At 57.1% G+C, this 14330-nt stretch overlaps 1 protein-coding gene across 5 annotated transcripts in view; it reads right to left on the bottom strand.

Moving 5' to 3' along the window:
- The window catches only part of IKBKB (inhibitor of nuclear factor kappa B kinase subunit beta), a 47182-nt gene extending 33064 nt beyond the window's left edge, over positions 1 to 14118 (bottom strand). For 2 of the 5 annotated variants that reach the window (XM_067022661.1, XM_059049113.2), the window contains exons 1-4: positions 14017 to 14118; positions 13308 to 13430; positions 2866 to 2960; positions 1914 to 2031 (exon numbers count right to left, since the gene is read on the bottom strand). In XM_067022661.1, coding sequence (XP_066878762.1) covers positions 1914 to 2031; positions 2866 to 2960; positions 13308 to 13412 — 318 coding nt within the window. In that variant the 5' untranslated portion in view covers positions 13413 to 13430; positions 14017 to 14118. Of the gene's footprint in view, positions 1 to 1913; positions 2032 to 2865; positions 2961 to 13307; positions 13431 to 13554; positions 13799 to 14016 lie in introns of those variants that run through there. The other 3 variants (XM_067022662.1, XM_059049114.2, XM_067022660.1) reach the window with 2 other exon arrangements.
- Between the last annotated feature and the right edge of the window lie 212 nt (positions 14119 to 14330).

Here is a 14330-nt window from a genome sequence, read left to right as displayed (position 1 = left end):
GCGTGGACGGGCTCAGTGCAGCCTCACACCTGCCCCGTCTCACTTCACCCTCCCTCCCGCTCCCCCCGCCGGGCCAGCACTGGCGGCATTTCCACTTCACAGGTGAGACTGCTGGACGGCAGGGGTCCAGCCATCCGTGGGCCACCACAGCCGCTGCGCGGCAGAGCTGCCATGGGATGCAGGTCCACCTGAGGCTCGTACCCGAACGCTCAGCCCCTGTGCCCTCCTGGCCCTGGCAAGCCTGTCGAGGGGCTCCGTCTGCTGCTGGAAGCCGGCCTCAGCTTCAGGAAGTCCCTTCCCGATGGGGTGCCCCGTCGCTAACTCACACCCACACCCGCGCACGCCCACCAGCCGCCGCCGGCGACAGGCACCCACACGGCGCTCCTTCAATCAGCTCTGGCTTTCACCCTCGCTCCCGTGACGGCCAAGCTTGTCTCCCCAGACCAGGTGTGGATTCTGCACTTTCTAGAGGTGGGAAAGACGAGCCACCTCATCTGGAGAACAAAGAGGACAGACCGCGGGCACCCCAGGTCCCCTGGTGACCGCGTGGACCAAGGTCCCGTGGGGTATAATCGCCTCCCGCGACCCCCGCACCATCCTGCACCCCGTGCCAGGTCCATCACGCCAAAGTCTGTGTCAGCTTCTTCCCTGGCCAACTGGCTCCCTGCTGCCTACAAGATGACGTCCGAAGTCCTCTGCCTCTGTACGCTGGTCACCTCCCACCCCTCCCACGCTGCCCTCTAAGGACTGTCCACTCAACTACAGTGACACGGCTTTATCTCCCTAAATAGCTTCAGTTAGGAATCAGACAGCTGTCAAAGGTTAGGAAGATAAGAGGAAAATGGAAGCGTTGTCAAGTTCCCCATTGGTCATCGGTTATCAGTCCCCGGCCTGGGGGTTGACAATGACTGTGCTCACATCCTGCCCTGAACCCCAGGAGGAGCCCATCTCCGAGGACAGGAGTGCCACCCGGGCACACCAGCCCTCGTGGAAAGTCTCCTTTGGAGAGGGGAGGCGGGAGGGGCCGGAGGAGTGCTGGGAAAGAGCGCGATGCCGGGTCCCGGAAAGCGCTGAGTACGGATGGAAGAACTGCCTGGCTATCCTGACCGCGCCCCCGAACAATGCAGACCTTTGTCCAGAGTGCAAGGTGAGGGGGTGGAGACGAACAGGCAACCTCTTTTCCATACAAAACCAGCTTCTGCCCAGAGCTCTCACGGTCCTCGTGTGCCGGGCGCTATTCCCTTCACAGACGGAGGGGGGCCCGCGGCTGGGACCCACTGGCCCTGGCCGTGACCCAGCCTCTGCCGCTGCAGCTGTGTGAGGCCCGGACGCCCACGTGGGCCCTCGGGGCCGCGGGGCCCGCCCTTCACACGGGATCCCATCCGTTTTACCCATGTCACGGGCTGCTAGGAATCACACAAGGGTACGTGTAAGAGCTGGTCGTGACACTGTCCCAGAGATCGCTGGGGAGGGGGACACACAACGGTCCCCGACACCCACCCCGCAGCGTGCGTTCTGGCAAAGGGATGTGGTGGATGCGGCGGGAAGAAAGGGAGAGGGGCCCAGAAGCTGAGTCAGCGGGGCTCTGGGTCCCCAGCCCGGCTGGCCCGAGCCGTCCCTTCCTGCCCCGCTCCAGGACCCCGGGCGGCCACATCTGGGAGAAGCCCTCCGATCCGGGCCAGTGGCCACGACGACACCGAAGGGCTCAAGTGGCCCCCGCGTGCCCAGGGAGGAAGGCCCGTCCTGCAGTCTGACCGGCCTCTCCCTGCGCTCGGACCTGGTGGGTCTTCCGCGTCAAGGCAGGGACAGCTGCGCAGGGTGCGCGGCGAGCCCCTCCCTGCCCTCCGTGCACCGCGACCCCGCATCCCCGCCCTGAGGCTCCCGAGCGCCCTGCCCGGCCCCCGCAGCCTCACCTTCCGCAGGTCCCCTCCCTGGCAGTACTCCATGGCCAGCAGGGGCAGGTCGTTGGGAGCCAGGCTCTGCATGCCCTCGGGGACGTCCCGGGCGGCCACCACGTTGGGGTGGTTCAGCCTGGGGGGAGGGAACCAGTGAGGGAGGGCGGCCTGCAGGCGCCGAGGGCCCTGGAGAGCGAGAGGCGGGGAGACGCGGGGCTCACCACTCGCCCAGGGCCCCGGCAGCGCTACTGTCGGCACCATAGCCCCGGCTCTGGCGCCCCGTGCAGAGCTCCGTTCTCTTCAGAGGGCCCTCGGCAAGTCCTCCCTGTATCTCCGCACTGCTCTGAGGCAGAGAAAGCAGGGGGACTTCGGATCTCACACCACTGGGCGGGGGGTGGGGGGGGGGGGGACGGTGGTGGTGGTGGGGGCGGGTGTGTGTGTGTGTGCGCGCGTGCGCGCGTTCACCTACAAACACGGGGACACCTCCCCTTTCCCTGAGCTCCAGCAGGGAGCCCCTGTTTGGGGCCTGTCGGTCTGTGAGCTTCCCCACGTGCCTTCCTGGCTGGGAGGGCACCCCGGAGGAACGGATGACAGCAACAGGCTCAGGGCACGGGAGACTCACGTCCCGGCTCGGAATTGGAAACACTGGAGAAAACAGGACTTTTGCCAACAAAGGAAAATTCACTGTGATGGCTATTTTAAATACTTTAATATAACAAAGAAAGCCGCCAAGAGCCCTTGGCAAGGCCAAGTGGCGGGCTGTAACTGCCACTCCTCCAGAAGTCACCCCTCTGGACAGTTTGGCCGGGGTCCTTATTGAGGGACTGGGATTTATGACTCTTTCGCAGACAGACCTGGGGCTGTTGATCCACCTCCCAGAGCTTGGCCTGCGAGCTCCCTCCAGAGGCATTCCGACGTCCCAGGCCCCCGCCCTGCGCTACCCGGGCCCGCTCGTGCACCAGGCCCTCACCTCCTCATGATCTGGATCTCCAGGCACCAGCGCTCGCGGTTCCGGGGACTAAGCTCCTGCCGGCACTGCTTGATAGCGATCTGCTCGCCCGTTTCCTGCAGAGGACACATACGGGAGGATGAGAGAAAGCTGAGGGTCAAATCCGGAGTTGTCTCCCTGGGACCTGGAGCACGGACCGCCGTCACCTCCGGGCTCCCGAGGTCTGCATGGGTGCCCACTTGAACAGATGTCCCCCAGTCACCTCCAGCCCGTCACGTGGGTCCCCACCAGCCCCACCTCCCAGCCTGCCCCCTCCCCTCATCTCTATCCATCCCAAGTCCACACCGAGGCTTCGCTCCGTCCCCACCTCCTCCGCGAGACCTCTGCCGGCCACTCCTGCCCCAGAGGGTCCTCACTCCTCAGAGTCCAGCGCTGCTGGACGTGACCTCCGACCCATGCAAAGGGCACTTCCCTGCACTTCAACCTAACAGTGAATGCCCTGGCTTCAGGCTTCATGCTTCTCCCTCTGGGGGGTTTCTCTCTCCAGAGAGAATGCAAGCCTGGTATAGGAGATGGAACACAGGCTGATTCAAATCCCGATGCAGCCATGTACCAGCTCTGTGGCCCTCGGCAGACCACGAGGTCTGGCTCAGTGTCTCCATCTGTAAAATGGGAACATTGACACACGCCTCTCAGGGCTGCCACGGAGCTGAGCCCCGAGCAGTGTCCAGCCCTTAGGGGTGCTCAGTAACACTCTTGGGGGCAGACCCATGTCACACAGGCACTCCTGGCACGTAAAACCCTTCCAGGTTGGGCTCTAACCTGCCTTTCCATCACCCCCCGTCGACTCCACCCCAGGCGTCTGACGCCAGGTCTAGATCAGACCATCGGCCCGGTCCTGTGCTCTAGGGTCTCGGCTCTGGCTCGTGCAGATGCCCAGGCACCGGCCCCCACTCCTTCATTGTACTTACCTACCAAAGACTTACTTTCCATAGGGTCACAGGGTTATTTTCTCTTTTCTCCGTTAAACTATGGGCCTGTTCCTCCTCGTGCGTTTAACCTCTAATGCAGTACCCGGCACAGTGCCCTCGATGGAGGCTCCGAACAAGGCAATCACTACAATTCTCGTGAATGAGCGACTGCCTGGGCCCCGAGAATTAACTCTTCCCTGCCCCCAGGTGTCTAGACAGAATCCAGGACAGCACTCGGCCGCCACCTCCTGGCTCATGGGGCCCCCAGGACAGCCGAGGGTCAGCAGCCGCCCTGGCCATGGCTCTGTGGCAGCAGCCTGGGTGCTGGCCCTGCCATCAGCGAGCAAGCCGACCTCCACCCCTACCCCGCAAACCCTACACACCTCCGGCGAGACCCCTTCCCCCAACAGCCCACGTGCCATGAGCCCTGGGACAAGCCCCAGCGGTGGGACGGGAAGAGTGTAAATCCGGCAAGAAAAGCGCCAAAATCCTACTGGCGCCCAACTGGAGGATGGGTGTCCTACAGGCCCTGTCGGACCATTGTCTCTGTTTATGAAAATGCATACCGTAAGGAATCATAAGCTCTGTAAGTGCAGGAGTTCATTCGGTACAGAACAGGACTTAACAGAGGCATGTTGAGGATGTGGCAAGGTCCCCAGGAACACATGCTTCCCGAGGGCGGCGGAAGGGCATCGCGGTCACACGTCCACCAAACTAGCCACTATCCCTGTGAACAAGGACCCACCCGGGAGGAAAAGGAAAATGGGAGTCCCGGACGGAGACAGACGGTGTCCACTAAGACCCCTGACTCGCTGGTCAACAGACCCGTCCCTAAAACCGACTTTCAAGAACAAAAGCTTCGGGAAGAAGGCGGAGGCATCTTTTGACCGTGACGGCTCCGAGGCCCGAAGCAGGTACTCGGCCACACCTCCAGGGCACTCTCAGAAGTAAGTGGCTTTTATCAAATCCACACGTGGCTGTGGGTAAGCCTCTGTCATGCAGTCACCTTACATGCTTTTTTTTTTTTTTCCCCACAGCTCTACTGAGCTATAATTCACATACCATTCAATTCATCTGTTTAAAGCACACATGTGGGGACTTACTTCCCTGCTGACACAGTGGTTAAGAATCCGCCGGCCAGTGCAGGGGACACGGGTTCAAGCCCTGGTCCGGGAAGATCCCACATGCCGCGGAGCAACTAAGCCCCTGCACCACAACTACTGAGCCTGCGCTCTAGAGCCCGTGAGCCACAACTACTGAACCCGTGTGCCACAACTGCTGAAGCCCGTGTGCCTGGAGCCCGTGCTCCGCAACAAGAGAAGCCACCGCAGTGAGAAGCCTGCGCGCCGCAACAAAGAGCAGCCCCCGCTCACGGCAACTAGAGAAAGCCCGCGCGCCGCAACGAAGACCAAGCTCAGCCAAAAATAAGTAAATAAATAAATAAAGCATACACGTTAATGGTTGGGGCACATTCAGAGTAACGTGGCCAAAGCCACAGTCGGTTTTAGAACACGCTCATCATCCCCTAAAGAAACCCCACACCCGTCAGCCGTCACTTCTCGTTTCTCCCCAACCCCCTCCAGAGCCTGGCAACCACGCGTCTACACTCTGTCTCTACAGATTTAGCTGTTGGGATCACACAGATGTGGTCTTTTGTGACGGCCCCTCACCCAGCACAGTGTTCCCCAGGCTCACCCTGCGGTGGCCCATGCCTGCCTCTGTGCCAACGCTCCCTGGTGCCAGGCAGGCACTGACGGCCAAGCTGTGCCACATCGTTCACTTACTTTGTTCTTAGAATCCTATCTCTGGCCTAGACTCAGAAGCCCTATTGAAGAAGAGCTGACCTCTTTCAAAAACTGTCAATCCTGTTGCTCTTGAACCCATCAGTACAGCTGGACGAGTGAACTTGGGTGGACGTTCAGCTAATACTCGTCAAGAGTTACGGTGTGTGTCAAGAGACCACTATTTCTTTAATCGATGTACAGACTTGAGTTACATCTCACAAGACGTTCCATCCTCTACAGCGTGAACTTCCCGATTCCTCTGCTCTCGAACTGATTTGAATCTGCTTTCGAGTTTCACTTCCCACTAAGCGTTCAGACTAGAACGTTTTCGCCCAGTTCTCTGGTAACTTCACCAACAGCCGCTCTGACATGCGTCTAGATGCTTGTTTCCAGGTGGGCGGGATCGCACAGGAACCCGGGCTGGGATGCCAAGATCTACCAATGAGAGAAGACTGATGGCCAGGCTGTAAGAGGAGGTGACGCCGTTGGGAGCGTCCACTCAAGCGTGTGACGTTGTGATGGACAGTGCTTTATGCAATAGTTTCGAAGAAGATACTGCTACGCATGGTGCTACCTCAGAATGTCTCTGAGAGTTTAAGAATCTGTACCTCCTTTAACTTCAATACACAGAACAGTGTATTCGTTTTCTATTGCTGCTACAACAAATTGCCACCAGCTTATTGGCTTAAAACAACACAGATTTATTTCCTGATAGTTCTGGAGGTCAGAAGTCTGGCAGGCGCCTCGCTGGACTAAAATCAAGATGTGGGCAGGCCATGTCCCTTTCCGAAGAATGCGCGTCCCCGTCCACCCCAGCTTCTAGAGGCTGCATTCATCCCCTGGCTCATGGCCCGTTCTTGCAGCTCAAAGCCATCAGTGACCAGCGGAGTCTTTGTGGTTGCATTACTCTTGACACTGACTCTCCAGCCTCCCTTTTCCACTTTGAATGACCCCTGTGGTTACAGTGGGTCCACCCAGATAATCTTCCCATTTAAGTCAGCTGATTAGCAACCTTGATTCCCTCTGCCACGTGACCTAACACAGTCACAGGCTCAAGGGGTTGGGACGCACACATTTTGGGAGGCGTCATTATTCTCCCAAGCATAAACAGTATGCTTCCTTCATAAAGATAACAGACAAATCAAACCCCAAGGGTAGACTTCTTAAGTGACTTAGAAAATAGTTTATAGCCTCTACCTGTATATGCTGGGTGACTGTCGAGAACTGTAGTCTTTTGCCCAACACCAACACCGGAGCTAACACACAGCCATCACCTGGCCCATGCCAGAATCCACAAATAGATTCTGATATTGAAGACTGATCCGATATTGGTCTCAACAGGCAAACCAAACCTAAAGAGCGAACTTAACGATATGAACACGGAACACACCACAGACTAAGTGGGCACAGACACCAGCACTGACTCTGGACAGCTCAGCTTCGTCCTACGGCGGCAGGGGAAATCCTGACTTCCTAGGCCTGAGTGTCCCATGCAGACACAGACACAACTTTTCTTACCCGGTGGCCCTCTAGGAAGTACTCTAAAACATTCCCGTTTTTCCATGAGTAATGTTTCGTTTGAAACAGAAACCCAAAGAGAATGACCTTCCATTGCTAAAAACATACTGGCTCTGGAAAGCGAAATTCAATTCATCGTAAACAGACTACGAAGATGTTTTTGAAAGTCGGGGTGGGGGCGGGGGGCTTGGTTCCCCAACAGCAATGACACTCGAGGGCATGGATGACTTTCTCCACTTGGCTCGGAACCTCCCACTCCCAGCTCAGTTCTCTGGAAACCCAGACTCGGCCCAAACCATCGCAGTATCCGACTACTCCTAGTAAGTCGGGGCAAAATTTAGAAGTGATGTGTATTTTGAGAAAATGGAGAAAGGGGCCCACAGTGGTACCTACATCAAAGGCAGTTGATTATGAAGGTCCTTTGAGTGTCTGTGACTCTGCCTTTTGTACAGAAAAACACGAACCTCGCTTATAAACGTGCGTGTACTCTGAAGTGAGGGCGGCGGGGGGCATGCACCCTCAGACTTCTGAGACCATCGGATGGTGTTCTTCTAACGACAAGGGACGTGCATGGGAAGCCGAGAGGTCCCTCCACACCCTCAGGTCAGAAAGCCGACTCTTGTTACCACGGCAACCACCCAACAGGCCTCTGTGGTTCAAGAGGGGGATTAGAAATACCTTCCTTGTTCCTTCTCAGGTCCTCCCTCCAAGATGAGTGTTTCAGGAAGGAGTTGCGAAGCTGGGCCCAGAGAGATCCTAGGGACAGAACCCAGGCCTGAGAGTCAGAAGGCCGAGGTCTGGCCGCAGCTTCACCCCTGATTCAACCCCGGTGACCAGTCTACGGCGAGACTGCTGACTCCACCCCACTCCCTTTGGAGTAAACACCTGATGGGCACGTCAGCCTCCAGACCCACCCACAGGGGCTCAGGGGTGAAGCCGGTCAGATCGTGATCCCTGTACTCCGCCTAGTGAATGTGCGACCTTGAGCCCATTAGACCTCTGGGGCTTTATCCACCAGGTGGAGGCGACCCTACCCCTGCCGGTGCTGTCAGTTAAATGAGACGGAGCATCTGATCCTTGAGGGCCTGGCGCACATTCCCGCGGCACCGTTCCCTTCCTAGCCCCGTGTAGACGGTGCTCTCCCCGTCCCACCACCGGCAGCCCACCTCCCGTGGAACCCCGCTTTGAGAAGCCTCCGGTCACCTGCGGGCATCGACGAGACGGTGTGGGTAGAGCACCCAGCACAACTGGCAGTGACATTCCCGGTAAACAGGAGCCGAGATTATTTCCTCACGATTTGGTGCTCATATTTACACTCACTTGACGCGTTCCTGAGGATTCACTTTTATCCCCTCGACTAGAGCACAGTCACCTCCTTTTTTCCCTGACGGAGCCCCGACGGACTCAGGCCCGTGCTCAAAGCCTTTAAGACCTGAAGACACACAGACAGGCTAAAGTGAGCTTCGTGTCGTCCAGTGAGAGGACAAGGAGAGCCAGGGCCACTTCTAGAGGGATGAGCGGTGTGTCCTCCGGGAGCAGGGCAGCAACTCGCAGCCCCTCCCATCCCAGCACACAGAGCGAGCTTCCCTGGGACGTGTCCAGAGGCTTCCAGGGTGTAGCAGTGCCCCACATCTGGCCCAGACAAGCTGAGAGCAGAGGGGATCGATAACTCCGCTTGTTTCAGATCCATGCGGGAGGCTGTGGCCCAGAGCCCTGAAGCTGCCGACACCGGAGCTAGGACTTAAGCCTAGGCTGCGCGACTGCGAGTCCTGAGTTCTCTCCCCCTCGCTCCCAAAGGGGGCCGCAGCTGAGGTCACTGCGGTGACCCCGCCTCTTCTTCTTCTTCCTTTGTGTTTGACAAACACCTTATTGAAAATATCAGCCCATCCAGAAAGTTCTGACCCTTGGGCTGAGGATTTAAGGGAGCATCCACACAGCAAGGATTGTCAAGGCCCATTTTTTGGTAAGAGAACCAAAAACCTCAGGGAAACGGGTGGGATCATTTGTTGAACTGCCCTTCCTCCCTGGGAAATATTCACTTCGGGGTTCTCTGTTGAGCAAGGAAGACTTATATATTTTGTCATCCAAAGGGGTGTTTTTCCTTTAGTGCTTCAACTCAGCCTGTTCCGGGGTGTCCCTGACCTTGGAGCCCCACCTTGGAGAGGCCACAAGCCAGTGGAGGGGGCACGAGGCTGGGATTCAAACAGACGTAGGTTCAGAAGATTCCCGCTCCTTTACTTACTAGCTTAGCTTCTCTGAGTAAGCGGCTGACTTCTCTATGCTTCAGTTTCCTCCGTTATAAAATGGGAGTAAAGACAACAGTACTTCCACTTAGGGTGGCTGAGCAGACCGGAGATAACGCACGTGACACACCTCGCCCGTGCTGGCATACAGGACGTCCTCAATAAATGATGGCTCTGGACTTCCCTGGTGCCGCAGTGGTGGAGAATCCACCTGCCAGTGCAGGGGACACGGGTTCGAGCCCTGGCCCGGGAAGATCCCACATGCCGCGGAGCAACTAAGCCCGTGCGCCACAACGACTGAGCCTGTGCTCTGGAGCCCACGCGCCTAGAGCCCGTGCTTTGCAACAAGAGAAGCCACCGCAATGAGAAGCCCGCGCACGGCAACGAAGAGTAGCCCCCGCTCGCCGCAACTACAGAAAGTCCGCGCGCAGCAACGAAGACCCAACGCGGCCAAAAATAAAAATTAATTATTAATTTAAAAAATACCGAAAAAAAAAAAAAAGATGAGTCTGATCATTAGTCTGACTCATCTGACTGAGGACACCAATGCTTAGGCTCCTTTATGCTCCTTCTGTGATGAAGGACAAATATTCTCTCTTGTAGACAAGGTACATGGCGTATTAGGAAAACGTACATGGTTGTCATGTCGAATATGAGCAATTACTCTGCCCGACTGGAGTTAAGTAACCACCACCCTATCTCAGCTGCTCTCCTCCAGAGGTGCTGAAAGCAGGGGTGTCCCCCCGGAGAACACGCTCGTGTTCTGATCCTGAACACCGATTAAAGACCTTCCCCTAAGCACACAGAGCAGCCCAGGGATTTCCCCAAGGGGGGAACGCCCCCGGAGGACCTGGAGTGCTTCCTGGACGGAGCCAGGCCCCGGGCCAGTGCTCTCGACACACCTGGGATCGCTGGACACCTCTCCCCCAGCCCCTCACCGTCCCCTCCACCCCGTGTCCTGCCAATGTCACCCTGCAAAGCTCTTAAATCTGCCCACTTCCCCCCACGTCCACCAGCATCAGCCCAGTCCAATCTCGCACCCGGACTGCTCCGGAAACCCCTTACTTAACTGGTCTCCCCAACAAACGGGTCAGTGCCAGTGGGGGCCCGGTACCGGATCCCGAGAGCTGACTGCTAATACTCAGGAATTCGGGGAGAAAGGAGGTTAACCCGCCAGCGGCAAGAAACAAGCCGCGGTGGGAGCCGTCACGCTGCAGGAGTCGGGAGTTTTTTCGGAGAGCTCACTTCCCAGCCCAGCACTACCTGGGCCCCGCCAGCCATGTGCTCTTGCTGCCCGAGCGGAGCTCCCTGCAGCAGCCCTTTCCCTCTCAGCCCTTGCGCTCACATCCACCTGCCACGACCTACCACCCCCCACCCCCACCCCCGGGCAGGCAGGGGCTCCGAACAGGCCGCGCCCTGGGCCTGGAGTCCTCCTCCTGCCTTCTCTGCCCGGCTAGCTTCCACCAATCCTCAGGTCTCCTGTCCAGCGCTGCTTCCTTGGGGCAGCCTTCCAGACCTCCTGACGGGCCCCGGCCTCCGGTACAAGGTCTCACTGCATCGGGCCCCCCTCCTGGGTCGCAATGATCACAGCTGAGGGCTTACATTTATAACACTTGACGAATGGCTCTTTCCCTTTTCCAAAAAGGTCTTTAGCCAAGAGTGGATGACCCTGTGCACCTAACACACGCGTAACACGAAGAGAGTCTCCGGGCGCGAAGTGAAAGAAGCCCAGGCCAGGCAGGGCCCAGGCTGCCGGGTACATTCCTGGGCAGAAAAGCACGCAGTGCGCGAGCTGCCCGAACGAGCGAGGGCGACGGGCTCAGTGCGAACCAGCTCCCGCGGGACGACGGGTCCTGCCGGCTCTGTGGGAGGTGGTCTACACGGGGTCCTGGAGGCAGGGGCAGAACGCACACAGAGATGTCCAGGAGAGAGGGGCTCGTCCCACACAGGGCTCAGCTGGGGGCTGACGGGGCAGAGGCAGGGAGTGCAGGGGCCTCAAAAGGGAGAACGAGAGCTCGGCCTTTGGCTTTCTAAAAATTAAGCTTTCTGAACAGGAGAAGAAACTGGAAAGTAGTAATTCTAGAAAACAAGTCCATACACACACACACACACACACACACACGCACGCACGCACACTCTTGGGCTCGCAGCTGTAAAGCCAGAAACAAACTCCATCTGACAAGCGTATCCCAAGCCCAGAGAGCAGATGGAGGCCACTTGGGGTGAGAGGCGGCAGACGCTCGGCACATCCTGATAGAACTCTTCCTGCAGGAAATCAAGATGCCTCCAGCTCAGCTGCAGCGGGACACTTGCTGCAGTCAAGACTCCAGAAGCCCTGGCCTGTCTGGAAGCAGCCCAGCCCAGGTCTGCGTGGGGCTGTGGCAGGATCTGATTCTCCTGTCCTGATGCCAGGCCCCTGGCTGCACCCCTGCCCCCCTCCCAGCCACACGCTTTGCTGGAATTGGCGTCTCCTGGGTGAGTGTGAGAATTACCAGCTGCAGGGCTGTCCTCTGCCCTCCAGCTCTGGCTCTCACATTCCTCCAGGGGCTGCTCCATCCACTCAGAGCTGACAGCGTTCAGGGCAGGGCCTAAAATGTCTTCCACTTGATACAGGAGGGTGGCTGTCTGAGATGGCCCTCTGCCATGGCTGGCCGGGGGCCTGGATGACCCTCCCTGCTGGCTGCAGCCAGGCTCCTGGGAAGCGGTTCGAAATTTTCCATCTCTTGAGTCCAAAAAGATGCTCGCGGCCCTTGATTAACAGGCAGGAGCCTTCTTCCCTCAGGGGCTCTGCGGTGTCTGAATTTTGGGTCAAGAAGCTAGTATTATCTATTTGGTGACAGGGGGTTCTCTCGAGCAGTGGTCTCCAAATTGGGTATATGTAGGGGTTTCCCAAGACTGGAATCCAAAAAATAAACACGAAATGAAGCTTTCCTGATACATACAGCACTGTCCTCAGATCATCTGTCAGGTCACGTGCCTCTTCTGACACTCGAGGGATCCCAAGGAAAATGGGCATTCCACAGGCAGGGGATGGAGGACGTGCCGCAGGTTCCGTGTGCCCCACTTTGGTAGAATTATGGATGGTATTATCCGATTTCAACAAAATAACTCTCATAAAATGGACAAATGGCTTAAAGACACTGCTGTGGAGAATTTCAGTGCATGTAACACCAGTACAAACAAACAGTAATATAGAAGACCTAACGTTTGTGGGGTGAGAAACTCAAGTCAGACACATGAGGAATAAAAACAGTGAGGATCACTTTGTTACGCAGCAGAAACTAACACACAATTGTGAAGCAATCATACTCCAGTAAAGATGTTTAAAACAAAACAATGAGGATCTAGCAGAGCTAAAAAGAAATCGGTCCAAAGAATGCAAAACTATAAAAATCATTTGAAATACAGATGTTCACCCACCATCCCTAACGATAATTCTCACTTTCGTGTGTCTCTGTATAATTCGTGCTGTGAAGTATTGCAAACAATACTGGGAAGACATCAAAATTGGTCAAGTACTTAAAATATTTTTTAAATTAACTTTTCAAACATTTAAAAATATTTTATTATTTTCACACTTTCGATTTTTCTATCTTTGCATGTTTCATAACATGTAATATATTACTACACAATGTATTAGTAGGTGTTAGTCTAAGGTTAGCATAGATATATGATTTTCAATATATATAACTGAAGCTGAAAGCTTAAACTTTTTTTTTTTTTTTTTTACTATTTATTTAGGTGACACAGTCAATAAAGCTTGGAGACCACTAACCTAGAGTCAGCTTAGGGGAGTCAGAGAGTGAGTCTCTCACTCTCTCCCAAGAAGCCCACGGCCAAGGTGAGCCCCGTTCACCCAGGGAGCCCAGGGTCGGGCAGAGGCAGTGAGGGGGGAGCCTGCCCCCAACCCCGCAGCCCCCAGCTCTTCCCAGCGGCACCGGGCCTACCTGATTATGCCATCGGATGACGTTCCCAAATCCCCCTGTCCCAAGCCGTTCTTTCATTTCCCAGGCCCCGCATGTCTGGGTTGGCAGGGAAGGTGACCAGCTCATACTGATGTCCTGCTAACTCTGTAAGCAATTTGGCGGTGGGGGACAAAAGGCGAAGGTTAAGGAAGAATGGAACGCAAGGAGATGGACAAGAGATACTACAGCCCTTCCATGTGAAAGGAGAAAAATCGGAAGTGGTTTTCACCTCGTACATAAACCAGGTTGATTGGTTTGGTTTTGGTTTTGGTAGCCAACTCCGGCCTTTCGCAGCCCCTCCACCAACCCCCCCTCCCCAAGCTGTATGGAAGCAGCAGGGAGGAGAGTCCCTCAAAGGACAGGGCGCCTCACTGCCCAGGACCTGCAAGGGAATCCCCAGCCGGGACCCCGCCCGGGAGCCCTGACCGCTGGCCGGGGCACCTCCCCTCCCAGCTCCCCGCGGTCCCTGCGTCACCGCGGCGCGGACGAATCACCGCCCCGTCCCGGGCCCCCGCCTCGCGGCCGCCACCCGACACCACCCCGCCGGGGCCAGGCTCCGGGGCCTCCCAGCTCCCCCCGCCCAGGAACCCCTGACTCAGGACCCGTCACGGGCGTCTCCGCGAGCCTCGGAGAGGAGGGGTGCAAGCCCGCCGGGCAGGTGACACCGGGGGCGCCCGCCCGAGGGACTCACCTGGCGGCGGGGCGCGGGCGCCACCCAGACGACATTAAAATGCGGGAATCTCAAACCCGCCAGCCGAGCGCCACTTCCTCAAACACTTCCTACTCTGACGTCACGGAGCACGTGGGCTGCGGTCTTAAAGGGACTGCGCGGCCCAGGCCCCGCCCCGCCCGGCTCCGCCCGGTAACCAGCCCTAAGAAAAGTCGGAGTCCTCTTTAGACCTAGCGACTTCGACCTGAGCAGGCTTCTGGGACTGGGAAGATGGGGATTTCCTCACCTGGCACCCCTGGGGTCAGCCTGACACGCTTCCTAGACTTTGAACTGGG

The sequence above is a fragment of the Kogia breviceps genome, chromosome 20 (assembly GCF_026419965.1).
Source record: "Kogia breviceps isolate mKogBre1 chromosome 20, mKogBre1 haplotype 1, whole genome shotgun sequence".
In the NCBI taxonomy this organism is placed as follows: Eukaryota; Metazoa; Chordata; class Mammalia; order Artiodactyla; family Physeteridae; genus Kogia; species Kogia breviceps.
The sequence above is the reverse complement of the archived record's forward strand: the minus strand, read 5'-3'. Positions and strand labels throughout refer to the sequence as shown.